The 15,778-nt window shown below is 34.0% G+C and overlaps 1 protein-coding gene across 1 annotated transcript in view; it reads left to right on the forward strand.

The window, feature by feature from the left end:
- The window catches only part of LOC149787863 (protein cereblon-like), a 45,470-nt gene extending 31,535 nt beyond the window's left edge, over positions 1-13,935 (forward strand). Inside the window, exons 7-9 of the mRNA XM_089974095.1 lie at positions 1,376-1,576; positions 6,798-6,991; positions 8,418-13,935. Coding sequence (XP_089830221.1) covers positions 1,376-1,576; positions 6,798-6,991; positions 8,418-8,583 — 561 coding nt within the window. The 3' untranslated portion in view covers positions 8,584-13,935. The remainder of the gene's footprint in view (positions 1-1,375; positions 1,577-6,797; positions 6,992-8,417) is intronic.
- Positions 13,936-15,778: the final 1,843 nt, after the last annotated feature.

A 15,778-nucleotide genomic window follows, 5' to 3' on the forward strand; every position in this document is an offset into this window, starting at 1 on the left:
GTTTAAACAGCCAACAATGTCGCCAGTAAAAAAAAAATCACCAGATGGAATATTTTGCCGCCAATAAGGAAAAATATCGCAGTTTGCGACATTGGCAAAGCCATGTGCAATCCCTGAGTAAATCTTTTACATGTCATTTTTCGTACTTTTAAGAAGAAATTTTTTTCGTGTACAAGAAAAATACTTATGAGATTTCAGGAGCCACACCACGATCATCTTGTATTATTCATATGCAATCTCTTCCCCAAAATGATAATAAACATTTTGCTTTTTTCATACTTTTCAGAAAGAATTTTTTTTTTGTATATGAGAAAAATACATGTGAAATTTTGGGAACCACACCACGACCGTGTTATATCAGAATTTGTGTTATAACAGAGGGGTCACACTGTAGTAGCATATGTATTATGTATTTTTCCTCCTTTCTATCACACAAATACATACATACATGGATACATACATATACACATGCACACATACATACATACATACATACATACATACATACATACATACATACATACATACATACATACATACATATATACATACATACATACACACACACACACACACACATACACATACATACATACATACATACATACTTACCTACATGCATGCATACATACCTACCTACCTACTTACATACATACCTACCTACCTACCTACATACCTACCTACATAGATACCTACATACCTACCTACCTACCTACCTACCTACCTACATACATACATACATACATACATATAATACATACATACATACATAACATATATACATACATACATACATACATACTTTTTCAGATGTTTATATATAATATAACTATAGGAGCTAATTTAAAAGCTTGGAATATATGGTATATAGAATTTAAACTATAAAAGTCAACCAACAATAAACCTGTGCTTGGAAAGTCATTTTAGAGCTGAAGGTCTCAAATCAGTTTGTCTTTAAAAATGTTGAGTAAAAGTATAGAAGAGCTGTATTGCAAAAGTGTGAAACAATATATCCCATTTTAGACTAGAGACAAACAATATATCCCATTTTAGACTAGAGACAAACAATATATCCCATTTTAGAATAGAGACAAACAATATATCCCATTTTAGAATAGAGACAAACAATATATCCCATTTTAAACTAGAGACAAACAATATATCCCATTTTACACTAGAGACAAACAATATATCTCATTTTAGACTAGAGACAAAAAATATATCCCATTTTAGACTATAGACAAATGGTATATCCCATTTTCGACTATAGACAAAACAATATATCCCAGTCAAGACTAGAGACAAAACAGTATATCTAAGTCAAAGCTAGAGACAAAACTGTCATGTTATTGAAATTATTAAACTTATTTTACAGGCTTTGTTGATGGAGAGAATAAAGACTGAGCTACATAATTGGAATGAAACAATAAAGCCGGAGAATTTGCCCCAGAGCGGAATAGAGCTGTCGTTTTGGGTGATACAGAATCTGCCTATGAGCGACAATCAGCGTTTACATCTACTTAGTATAAACAATGCCTCCCAGCGATTTCAATATGCTCTTAGTATGTTACAAAAGGTATGTATATATTTTTATATATATATATATATATGGTTGCGCCTCTAGGTCTTAAACTATGGAACAGAAACAAGCAAAACCAATGAGTTTAGTAAAATAAATAAATAATTTATTTCTGGAGTTATAAAGTGAAAGTTTAAAAGACAGTATTGTGAATTAAATCCCAAATAATCCCGAATGTCTTATCACCTGTTCAATAATTTAGAATGTTTCAAATGAGTTTCAATCATTTTTAAATGTTCTGTTGTATCATCGTGACGTTCACAATAATCTCACTTTAGTGTTTTAGTCCAGAATGTAAGCACTTTGTAATTCCAAGGAATGGTTTTAATAAATAATTCCTCTCAAATTATGTCACAACACAACTGCAAATTTTGATCATAGATATCTAAAGACAGATATAAAATAGGAATTAAACATTTGTTTATCAAGCATGTGTGTGTGTGTGTCTCTGTGTGTTTTTTTTTCTTCTTCTTCAATAGATTGTTCAGGAAATCCCAAATTTATGATGGAAAACTTCACCAAATTGTGAACAAGTTCTTTCCAGAAGATTCTCAGCTCATAAACAAGTTAGGCCTTGAACTCTAATTTGAGTAAATATCTTAAAGAAAACATGACAGTATTCAGGTAGGCTCTGCCCTCAACTATGGATAAAGGTCAAACACACACACACACACACACACACACATATATATATATATATATATATATATATATGATGAGGGGACATTATATGAGAATAGTATTGTAAAATCTCACTAATCTCACTTTTATAGTGGAAATGAGTACCAAATTTTCCTATTCAAATATTTATTGAACGTATTCAAGTATTATTGAGTATTCATTGATGTTATTAAAGGTATACAATCCATACTTTTCTTTGTTATCTACTTTGGTGTTTATCTTATTTCTTGACACTCTCTGCTACCATCGAAGCTGTATTAAAAATACTGTACACTACGCCAATGTAGGTATGTGAGAAAGCTTGCCAGTAGCTTCTCGTGGGTCGGTGGTTCTTTCCGGGGCTTTTCCAGGTTCTTCCTCCACCATTAATACTGTCCGCCATGTATAGCCTATCGTGTGCTGAAAAATGGCGTTAAACCCTACAACAACAACAACAACAACAACACTATCTAAATCTAATTAAATAGCATTGTCGGGGTCTAAAGTATGTTTTTGATGATAGAAATTCAAGATAAAATGCATGTAGGTTGTTAATTGTCCTGGTTATAAGTGATTTGTTCACAGTCAAAATCACATGTGCATGCAGTCAATTTAATTTAATTAAATTTGGACACATTAATTGCAGGTCTTTGGAATGGACCTTTTGGCTATAAAATGCCTTCATTGGACATCATGATTTCTGCTAAGCCATAATGAACCTGTATTCAGACTTGCTAAATAATTGTTTTAACTGAAACCCATGCACTGATGCAAGATGTACATTGCAATATTTGTGATATGGCCTTGTGGCTTCTGTACACAGTATAATGTAATCTCTCTACTGCAGCCATTTATCTGGGAACTAGTGCCATGCCTCAACCATGTTTGGGAGTAGATCATTTAGTCTTCTGGGTAAATGTTGATATTGTGAGCAGTGTGACATTTTACAATTTTGAAATTATGATTACCTTGTGAGTCACAGTTTGAATTTGATGTAATTTAGCAGGTTTTAGGTTCCTCTTTCATCTTGTTGGTTTCTGTTATGGAATGCAACCAAACTTGCTGGGTAAACAAACGAATATTTGAACACCAGTTTTCAGTTCTAATATTTTCCCCCAAAATATTCTGATTCAAGTATTCAGATATTGATTTCAGCTCTAGACTTTACTCCTGTCTTCTGCAAATGGTGGATAAAGATATCACTTTTCTGACAATGGTGGCAGTTTCAGCATGAGGCCCAAGTGGGCTTGATGTTGCTCACTGTGTTTGCATCAACCTAATAACAGCACTTGGTCAAAATATCTGAGTCATTTGGATGCTTTCTGAAGAAATCTCCTGCACTGGAGTTGATTTTGCATATGTTATAAAAACTTGTTCCAGTGTTTTTCAAATTTTTGTATTTTCATCCATGGCACATAACCATCACTGGTCCAATATTTAAAGACCTTTGTACCAGGATGCTTTCTGTTTCTTACGTAAATATTTTTCAGTTTTTAGTATTAATATCTATATTTGAAAGCAGATTGATAATCATTTATATAAATTTGAAAGACCTTCAGGGTGAGATACTATCATATTTAATTGTTGTTTTTATGTCAGCACTTTGGCTTAAATTTTTTTGCTATGATGTGCTGGATCTGTATGAAATTGTGCTAGTGCCTATCCCAAGGTCACACTGAGGCAGCCAACCTGGGAGAGTTAAAAAACCACAATATATGATGTTACAAGTCCATTGCTTAAGAAAACTGGCTTTTACATACTTTGGTTTCACTTATTTTCATTGAGTGCTAATTTGTATGTTGCTGTGAACCACAGAATTAAGGATCCAACAAGATTGGAACCATATGTGATGCCAAAAAAAACTCCACCATTTGTTAGCACCATTAGTCATAGACTAGAAGAGCTTATGAAATGGACTGTTGTCTGGCATCTGACTTCATTCTGTCTGTACCATGAGTTTGTTAAATCAGTTCTCATCTGAAACTACATTTATTGGAAGATTGCCATGAAACTTAACACACATTTACCGCCATGTCAGTTGGACCTACATGAAATTGTTGCTGTTCAAATATTCAGTATGGTTACTATGGTAACCATCTTAACCATCTTGTTTTCACTATTATTCCTAAATGGATGGTCATATCAATATGGGGTTTATACTAAAAATTCATATGATGTCTAGTTAATCCTAAATTAAAATGGTGCTGATCTCAAGTCCAGATTATATTCCCCCATGGCAGCCAGCTTGAAAATAATGGTTTCCTTACATCTTCTGAACAAAAAGTCATATTGAAATGAGCTATTCACCAGAATTTTTTTTTAATGATGTCTAGTTGGTTCAAAATAAAACATTCTTCTGCTCAATCATTAAATATGGCTGCTGCAGTGCCCATCTTTAAATTGGTTTGAGTGTGCTTGGTCATATCAGCATGTGGTTTTCACTAAAAAGCCTCTTTATGATGTTGATGCTAAATAAAAAATTTGCCAATCTGACATGTCCACCATAGCAGCTATTGTGAAATTTTGTTAACTCTAATCCTTTGAACTGAAGTCATATTGAAGTCATATTGGCATGGGCTTTTCACCCGAAGATTGCATATGACTAATAGTTGGTCTTAAATGAAAAAGGTCCCACTTAGAGATAAAAAATGGTCACCACATTGTCCATTTTGAAAATCTTGCTATAGCTACTTCTCTTAAATGAATGCTCATATAAACATGTAGATAGATGGAAAACCTATGAACAACTGTCTTAACCCAGACAACTTTCGTCTGGTGTAAACTTTGAAAATGGAGAGTTGACTGGTTCAGAAGAAAATCAAATGGATAACATCATCATGGCATATCACACAGCTACTTCCATGATTAGAGCAGATCTTTTCAGTGTTTCCCATAGGACCAGTTCCAACTTGGTATAGCAGCCTGGCAGGATTGATTGGCCAGTCAGTACTGGCTCCGACATGGCCTCAGTTGATGCAGGAAAGCATCATTTATGGTGTTCCACTATCCCCTACTCTGTCTGGGCATCCCAGTATCAGGATGAATGAAAGTATGGCCCCCTCCATCATGACTGGACATTTGCATCAGAGTTGACTTTAATACAATCAAAATGATTATACTAATGCCTGAGGGAATTAGCTATGGTTATCTGATATTGTATATGGTAACCACATCATGCTGGTAATAGCATTTATGAGTGGAGGACTTTTATTCAGTATACAGTAAAACCTGTCTTGAGAGACATCTGCAGTGAAAGACTACCTGTCTTGAGAGACCAGGTTCTTCATGCACACATATTTATTCATTATAGTGTTATGACCTGTCGTGAGAGACCTCCTGTTTTGAGAGACCATTATATTTTGCAGAAGGGGTGGTCTTTCAAGATAGGTTCTACTGTAGTGCCCTAATGGACTTACATTTGACCAGTGCCGTTATGGACCTGGGTCATTTCATTGCCATTACAGATCCATGTTGGTCCATTGTCACTGGAGAACTTGGTCAGCCTGGTGCCAGCACAAGCCCATGCCTGTTAATTTGTCTGAGATCTTCATAATGTAAACATATATTCAAAGTTTGATCAAAACTGGATCAGAAATACAGATGCTAGAGAGGTGAAAAGGTCAACCAATCAGATGTTGGGCTCTCAAAAATCACTTATTTCGACTGCAAGAACAAACTTAAAGACCTAATAATGTTTCCTACCTGAAATATTCTCAGCACATTTTTTATTTTTTTAATGTTTTTCTAATTTCATGGTGTTTGTTTTTTTAATATTATTATATATTTTTTATCTTATAGGTGTTGTCTAATGTTGTAGAGTGCTTAGAGTTTCTAAAGATTAGGCACTATACAAAGTCTTCATTATTATTATTATTCATTAAATGCCATTACAGATCTACATCAGCCTGTGCTATTACAGATCATATTAGCCAAGTATAATTATAAATTTATATTAGTCCATTCCCATTATGGACTCATAGACATGTGTCAAACAGCTCAATCAAAGCCAGTAACTGCATGCAAAGATATAGTGATGGATGCCTGACACCATTCTCTGACCATCAGTTAGTCACACAATGAACAGCAGACAGCTTTGGGTTCAGTACAGTCCATCACAGCTATGGCATTGATACAGTCCCAGAGGCTATCCTTTGACCATTTACAATACAATCAGTGACCATCAGGAGATTACAATATCACAGTCTGGTTCACTTTTTCTTTGGGCTTCCTCATCTGTGTCACATTGTCACATGCATCACAAAAGGTATCTTTGTCAACACATTGTTCAGTATTTGAGGACTCAAGCTCACAAGCCATAATGTCCTTATTAAGTCCAACAAAGTCTTGAGAAAAATTAGCGTTCTGTGCATCAATGGAGGAAAATTTCTTTTGCAGTTCCCACCTGAGATTTGGCCACCTACTCCTGCTCCATCTGTAGCAGTGTACAAATTTGAACATCTGTACAGAAAGTCAGATCAGAAATATATTCATAAATGGATGTATAATAATCTAATCTATGATGTAGTACAAGTGGTAACAATGGGTATTTTTCTTTCAGTATTCAGTGTTATGCTGCAAGGAGTGTGGTGGAGAGATTGCCAATAAAAGTGATGTATTCTGCATGTCTGTGGAAGGCCCATTAGGGGCCTATGTTAACCCTGGTGGATATGTCCATGAGACCTTCACATTGCACAAGGCCAAAAACCTGAACCTCATGGGGAGACCCAGTAAGGAGCACAGCTGGTTTCCAGGGTATGTTTTCTATGTCTGGAGCCCCCTCTGTAAATAAGATACAGTATATCTGAAACAAAATTGGAACTTCCTGTTCAAATAAAAGATAGTGTATCTTGCTCCATGTAACTTTATACATGGAGTGAAACCTAGTTAAAAAAACTTCTGAAACTCATTATTTAAGACAAAAGAAAAACTTAAATTCAGAAAAAACTGTGTATTGGAGAAATATGGCTACAGTTTGAAAGTTGTATACATCCTCATCCAAATCCTACAAGAGAAAGAACCTCAGCAGTAGTCTGGGTTGTACAGGAGTCACATCCAAGTCAGCTACTCCTTGTAACTTGTAATTTTTTATCTCCAGAATTCTGCACCCAACTTTGAATCACTGTCCAATATCATGAAATTTAAATTAATTCATTTATCTATACAGGGTGAAACTATGTACTAATACTGTTTATTTGAGAGATAAAAATTTGGCTTTTAAGCAGTTTCACTTCCCATGTATTATTTAAATTTGCTAAAACATTAATTTCACTAGTGTTATTGAAGGTTGCAATTTTAACTTTGAGAATAATTTTAATATGAGTATTTGTAAAAGAAATTCAAAACTATATTGGTGAGTTTAAATATATTTATTTTATGGGGTTTGGTTGGTATACATATTTAATGTTTTTTTCAGTGGCTGAAAAATTAATTTCATTTTTTTTCTTCAACAGTTGTGGTACTTTTATAAATTAACATTTGATTTATAGTGAGTGTACTACAGATAAATGTTCCAAAACCCCAATCACATATTTATTTATAGAATATCCCCAAGACACTATTGTCATCCAGTTGCTTAAGAAATGCAGAGGCAATATTTCATTGAAGAATTGTTATAATAAAACTACCATATGTACTCACTTATAAGTCAAGTCCAGCTACAAACAACATGGACCCTGGTCTGCCATCATGTAATGCATGTTTGTTTTACTGATTACTCCTAACACACATATAGTATAGACCCAGATCTGCCTACGCATCATGCAATTGCAGATCTGAGTCAGTGCAGTTTGTAGTTTTACTCAGCTTATAAGCTTGTATATTTGGTAGTAAACATTGTTTAGATGTCATACCCAATGGCTAGTATATGTCCCAGTTTGTTTCAAGAACCAGTTTTTATATCTTTTAAGCAAATATTTGTATCTGCAGACCTTTTTTTTACTGGCTTTTTTCTTTCACTATAGTGACTTTATTGCAAACAGCCTGAAATGTTTTAAATTCTGAACGTTTTTAATTTCTTAATGATCTTATCAACATCTCTAGATGTGATGTTAGTCTGTTGACAGAATTATAATTGCTTGACTACATTCATTACTGTAAAATTTTGAAAGTCAAAATAATGCAAACTAATTTTTTTAAGGTACACAGTATATAACATATAATGAATTATTTTTATTTTTAGCTTTGCATGGACAATAGTGCAGTGCCGCAACTGCTCCAGTCACATGGGTTGGAAATTTACAGCCACTAAGAAAAGTCTGACTCCACAGAAGTTCTATGGGCTGTGCAGGTCTTCGATTGTACCTGGTATCAGCCAAACAGATGAAGAGTTGGAAGAAAGCTTGTAGACTGTTACATAGATTCTGCAGTTAATGCTACATGCACTGAAGTTAGTGTTGCATACATTAAGATGTCTTTTTTTTTACAGCCTTCATTACAGTAATGGACCGTGATTATTGGATTAAAATCTTGTCTTGCTATATGCATTTGATGGATGGCAATGACAATGGCTGACAGAAATATTATTTTCCTTCTTTAGGACTCATAATTGGATACTACCTGTCTGTTTATCTCTGGAGAAGATTATTGCCTGAAACATATTTATGTCTTTTGTTTGTGTTTTTGGTATTTGGATCTAAGTATTGGTTTTACAATAGTGTAGTACATTCTTGTGTTTATACTGAAAGGAGTAATTAAAAATCAGATATTTCTTTGTGAGGTATTACATTGAATTTCATTACTGTTGCAATATTTAGTATATAATATGCAGTGTAATGTATTACTAATGTCTCTTTTTAGTTTTAAATTATTTCTATGCAGTATTGTTGAGGCAGTTCAAATTATTTATTGTATGGCATCTCATTGTGGCAGCCATCTTCAATGGATTGTTAGAACCATATTCTGTAATGTTGTTTAATTTATTTTAAGTATCATCATTTTCATGATGCTCTGTGTTGTTTTGTTTTAGAATGGTGTGGTATATGTCAGTGCTTAAAAGTTTGCTGTTTTACCACAATATGATTGCTTTATACCAAGCTGCCAAGCTGCCCTGGCCTGTTTTATGAGACATTTATTGGTGTTAGAGAGTTTTGATACATGATTTCCAACTGTTGCATGTACATACTGAATTGTATTGAAGACATGTAGATATGTGTATTTGTATTAATGTAGCTTCTTATTATTGTTTAATTCTTTGTCGTGATAATACCTTTGTGCATCATTTTCAGCAATGGTTGATTATCAATGCTGTGTGATGAAATTCAAAATGTATGTTTGGTAGAATGTCAGGCTTGTAATCCAAGATTCAAAGTATCGATACCCACCTATGCCAGACTTGGTTGGCTGCCTTGTTGTGTCCTTGAGAAAGGGTACTCAGCCTCCATTTCCTAAGCATTATATAGCCAATATTGTTTTAATAATGCCGATTTTAAACTTTATGAAGGGTACACAATTAATTTGATTGTATAATAATTTTATTCCATTATTATTTACAGTCTTGGTCAAGATTTGAAGTGTGATATTGTGCATTGATTTTTTTAGTTGTTGTTGCAATTGACACTTGTAAAATAAATTATTTGACTGACCAAGTTTGGTTATTGGGAATAGGTTTGGATACTCACCACACACTATACTTCTCTCCTTGGTTATAATTCAGTAGTTTAGGTCCATAAATGGTGACCACATTATGCACTAAACTGGTATAGTAAGAATTATAGAAATTTCAATGACTTCATGTGTGCCTTGAAGGGAGAAGAAAATAATGTAATAATTCTTTTCTACGTAAATTTTATATATATATTTTTTGTGAAGGAATTAAAGAATATTACTGAGCTTTATAATGTTTTCTTTCATACATGTTGTTAGGATAGTTTCAGTCAAATGTACATGGGGCCCAGTGAAGGTACCTTAAATGTTGAGTGGTCATCGATAGATGCAATTTATAACTTTATATCATTTTCATAATAACTCTGAGTATCAGAATGCTGTGAATGACATGTATTTATTTTAAAAAAATATTTTTACCTGAGTGTCATGTATGTTTAAATGGAGCTGCTTTTTATACATTTTATAGACCAATTCAAGTATTAACCATACCATTTATCACCTAGAATAGTATCAAGTATAATTGTAATATATGGATTTAGTTTGGGTCATTATTTTCATATTGGTGCCATTTGTTGATACTTTGTTCATGTTACAAATCAATAGGATATTTAAACATCCAGAAAGGTGAGAAATTTATTTTGTAATGGAATTTGTGAATCTGTATTTAGTTTGATGATCGGTTGATACTAATAGATTACTATCTTGTTAGTTATTGCTCTAATGCATATGCCCACCTTTTTACCCGTTAAACTTGCATATAATTAACACCTGTTATGAAGAGAAGACTTTCATTTATTAGTCTGTCATTTCAATTTACTTGTCAATTTAGTGAAGATGACTTGATTATATGACTTAATGTTTACCATTTCCTCAGAATTCCAGTTAATCATTCTGTGGATTTTCCATATAAAAACAAAACAAAAAAATATTAAAGTTTAATATTCTTACTTTTGCCTAGGAAAATGACGAATTGTTGATGGAAATCGGGATGGTTTAGATAGGACATATTCTCACCCATGCGACAGAGAAATCTGCTTGTTTTGCTAACCTTACTTTTCCTGTCTCAGTCTAGTCATCTCAGACCAGTCGTCTCAGTCAAGGTGTCCACGCGCTCAGAACTACTTTTAAAAAAGAAACCCTTCTTGTCTTCTGCTGTGCCTGACGTAGTTGTACTAAAATCAAACAACAACAACAACAGCAACAAATATATAACAAAAATATAGTAACTTAAGTTAAATCCATGTTTGAGAACACACCTTACAAAAACATTTAGAGAGAGACAAAGACTAACGCATATGATGTCGAGCTTTTTGGTATTATGTTTCTTCGTTCCACACAGCATAGTCAATTCTATCCTATATGCAGTCCTAGTTCAGTACAGTTTTAAATCAGCGTCATTAAATGTAGCTAAAGCAACCTAACTAATTTGAAATACTTGTGAAACAAAGTATATAATGTTAGCTACATTTAATGACACTGACCTGAAAATGACTGTGCTACAGATAGGATAAAATTCTCAATGCTGTGTGAAATGAACAATATAATAGGAGACACTGATCCACGCATATAGACTATAGCCTCCCAACTCTCTTAACAACTACGGAAAACTTAGTAACAGCCAGAAAAGTGTTATATAAAACATGCTTTTTTTCTAATTTTATTAAGCATCTCCATGGTGCGCCGGTTGAATCAAAAAGATACAATATTTAATGACAAATAATACACTTACCAGCCAGAAGGAATCATTTATCCATCAGCACATAATTCCATAAGCAAATTTCACTGTAGCACATGCCATATTTCCAGGACAGAAAAATAAATCTTCAAAGAATCCTTGAACTTGAAAGTTTAGCACGTGGTTATCTGCTTGAGCCTGTTTTTGGAGGTCTATTATTATACACAGAGGTAATTTTACAATCAATATTTAGGACAACACAAGTATGTCACACACAGTTTCACCTACTCCAAAGAAGAGAATAGTTATATACAATAGTTTCCCATGAATAATCTAAAGAAAGATGTTACTCTTCGTTACAGCTTGTACCAAGTATAACTAGAGTAGAGCTGAGTAGCCAATATCATTTTATTATTTAAAATATAACTTTTCAAAATTGGAACTGATGAAAATAAAAGTTTCTTGTAATAAATATTAATTATTTATTGTCAATTTCATATAACATCCATATATTAAATGTGATAATACGTCATTATTATGCGACGGTTTATGTTTTTATTTTTCTTTGCTCACACATATAAACTGTGTACTTCGGATGCAACAGTCACACCACAGCCCTCTTTAACATATTTATATTAATGCGCCGCATGTAAACATTGGACGTGAACACTAATTCTTTTTACTTTAAAGTCTTTTTACTTTAAAGCAAAATATTGGGTGAGAAAAATAATCTACGTTGAGGTTTGGACCAAGACAAGGAAATCTCAGTCGCAGGTTTATATTATATGTCTCCCCACTCGGGCAAGCCTTGTGGGGAGACAAATAATATAAACCCGCTACTGAGATTTCCTTGTCTCGGCCCAAACCCCAACATAGATTCTATATATCACTCCAAAATGACTAGGCCAGTATAAATGATACTAGCCACAGAATGTAAAAAAAGAAACTTACATTCCATGTTCATTTTTCTTTGCTCTTTATTATTATGGAACAGCCATAGTTCATTGTTTACCAATGCAATTACTGATATGTCATCTTAATTTTGTGAAAATAAAAAGACTAATTTAGTTCTCATTACCTTTTATGTGATCTTAAAATAGAATATATTTACTTTTTGTGTAATTGATATAGAAGGAGACCAGAATATTCCTGAGGATATAATTTTGTGGTATGGGCATACATGGATGATTTCATACGGATGAGATTTCATCTGTTCACACTGTTTTCATGTACTTGTGATTAGAGCATATTGTAATGTTGTCCACCTGGCAAACAGCTACCTCTCTGTTACCTATTTCATTTTTGCACAAAACCACAAGTTGTCTGTAATTTGCAGTTACCTAATTTGCCTGCACTTGGGTAAGAAAAGCCCCTTTTGATTTCTGGAACAAAAACTCAAAAGGTAAGGTCATTGTAACTGAAAGAAGAAAAATTGTTTCCACACAGTCACTAAAGTTCTCCACCATCTCCAGTACCAAACTTTATGAATGATTTGTACATGACGTAAGGAATAAGCCTATCAGTATTGTAGTCAGAAGGTCAAAGCTCAGGGTCACTTAAAATCCCCAATGGAATAATGTCTTCTGCATTGTACACAGTAATTCAAGATCACTGTCACCTTTGATTGTAAAACATTGAGGATAGTAAGAACTTGGGACGAGGATGAGCCCTATTGATTTGGGGTCAAAGGACAAGGTCACTGACTGAAAGAATAAAAATGGATTGTTAGCCTGCACTTGGGATATAGAAGAAGCCCATGGATTTGGGGACCAAGGTCAGTGTGACTGAAAAAATATGGTTTCAGAACCAAAATGTCAGTTATCAACAGAGAAGAGCACAAAAGACTGGACAGCCATATAACATGCAGTTTGTGGTATTCTTGTTAGAAGTCTTGTTCAACAATACTGTTTTTGTGATTGTATTTATTTCATTGATATTTGTACCCTTAAAAAAGAAACTTAGTCCAACATAATTATTTCAGATTTATTAAATAAATTGTGGTAACTTTCAAGTTATTGCAACTTTTGAACCACATTCTGCTTCCATTGAAATCATGAACTTCTTGTAACATACTTAGTTATGCTTGTTAAGAATGATTTTCTTTTTCTTGTGTTATTCCTTGAGGTCATTATCTGTTATATGAAAATCTGAAAATCTGCAAGATGCGATTGAAAGGAAGAAGAAGAAAAAAATTATGCTGTCTCTGTTATGGCTTCAGTAGTATGTAGCTTTTTAAACTTGTACTGAACTGAATACATTGCTTCAAATGTGCACCATTGTTGGCCAGCTACATTCAAGAACATTGCTTAGAGTAAGGTGTTACCTTATCTGGCTACATTTCTGCATGGTCCAATAACAGAATTACTGTATTAAAAATGGATGCTTTACAAATGGATCAAATAAATGATATCTTACTAAATGGTGTATCTTAATATTGTCTTTTAAATTTTTGCTGGTATTTCATCTTTTTACAGGGAAAGGTTTACAAAAATTGTTCTAAGGGATTGCTGATCCACAAGAACCTACTACAAACTGCACAAAATGCATTGGTCTTGTGCAGCTACACCCAGTTCATCAAAAATGGATACAAAGTGCACTCCCCTAGTCTTCCAAGCGGCCTCAAATTAACCTCCCTCTTGCCCATTGTTCACAAGATGAGGCGACTGTTAAGGAAGAGAGGGAAAGTTTTCAGACTCCTGCTCCATCCCTGAGAAAGTGTAGGACTGGCCCTAGGGACTCATTACCTCTTTGGCCATGCATGCTTCTTCCCAACATCTCCTTGTGTACTGTACTAACAATAGTTTCAGGGGCTTGGCTCATGTCAGTTCTGTGAACACTGTCCTCTATTGCAAACTCCCATCTTTCACTAGTCCAGGTTGATGCAGTTAAGGTAGGAGGTGCACATCCTTCTGCAGAAAGACATAGTAGCGAGGATAATAAATGATCATGCCCCAGTTTTTATACCTGCATTTTTGTAATCTGAAAGAAATAGTTTTAATGTTTTAGTGGACCTTCCCATCTTATACAAATCTTTTTGAGAAGAATGAAGACTACCTCAATATTGTAACACCCCGTGTGTTATATATCAAAAAGACCAGAGTTCAATACTAAAAATGCTTTTTAGTAAATAATAAAGGTGATATAGAACATGCTTCTCAATATGGCATAGTGACTTTACATAAACACAGTGTTCGTCACAACACTATCGGCTTTTGATAATATAAATCAGACTTAATTGTCTAAATGCTAAAAGAAAATAATACACCATATTATGGTAAAATTAATTATATTATTAAATTCCTGTGTATATTAGCAGCTAAATATTGGATTGACTACGATACATTCTGACATGGTAGCGTGATCTCAATAAAAACTATAATTTAGGTACTAGTGTACTTGAGCAGTGTGGTGGGAGATAGCAGCGGCTTTATAAAGAATTATATAGTAATTCTAAAGCATTTAAATTCAATGGCAATCATGTAATAAATCTATTTAAAATTTCTCATAACAATTTGATATAGTTTTGGGATTTTAAAGTGCCAAACTTAATATCGGTTGTGTAAAAATATATATAAGTGATGGTTTGCCGAAATTCTTTTCTACTTAGATGTTCTTACTTTGCCACTCTGACAGCTATCTGCCAGTATACTGTCTGCACTCGTATTTATAGACTCCTATTTAGGTCACATGACCTTAGTTAGCCAATCAGTGTTTGTCCTTCTCAGGGTTAGCCATGGCGGTAACCGAGTCAACTGTTCAAACTGCATGGAAAAATCCCTCTGCACACAAAATTTAGAAGTAAGTTGTCCACTCAATGTCCATGGTGTGCGTTTTTACTTTAAATCTTATTTATATATTCATACCTATGATTAAGTAGAACAGAACAAAACGGACAAGTGAATTTCGATGCGAATCGAGCGAGAGTACAACATACTGATGATGCAATGAGTCGTAATATGGTTAGAAATAGTCCCTATCAAATGCATACTATTTCGCACATTAAAGTAACATAACAAATTCTACATAACCAAGAACTTACAATAATGAACAGTTGTTGTAGGGTTTAACGCCATCTTTCAGCACGTGATAGGCTATACATGGCGGCCAGTATTAATGGTGGAGGAAGAACCCGGGAAAACCCCGGAAAGAACCACCGACCCACGAGAAGCTACTGGCAAGCTTTCTCACACACCCACATTAGCCGAATCCGAGACTCGAACCCACGCAGACAGAGGTGAGATGGCAGTGATCCGTAACGAAGA

This window comes from Sinohyriopsis cumingii, chromosome 11 (genome assembly GCF_028554795.1).
Source record: "Sinohyriopsis cumingii isolate HCF-2022 chromosome 11, ASM2855479v2, whole genome shotgun sequence".
Lineage (NCBI taxonomy): Eukaryota > Metazoa > Mollusca > Bivalvia > Unionida > Unionidae > Sinohyriopsis > Sinohyriopsis cumingii.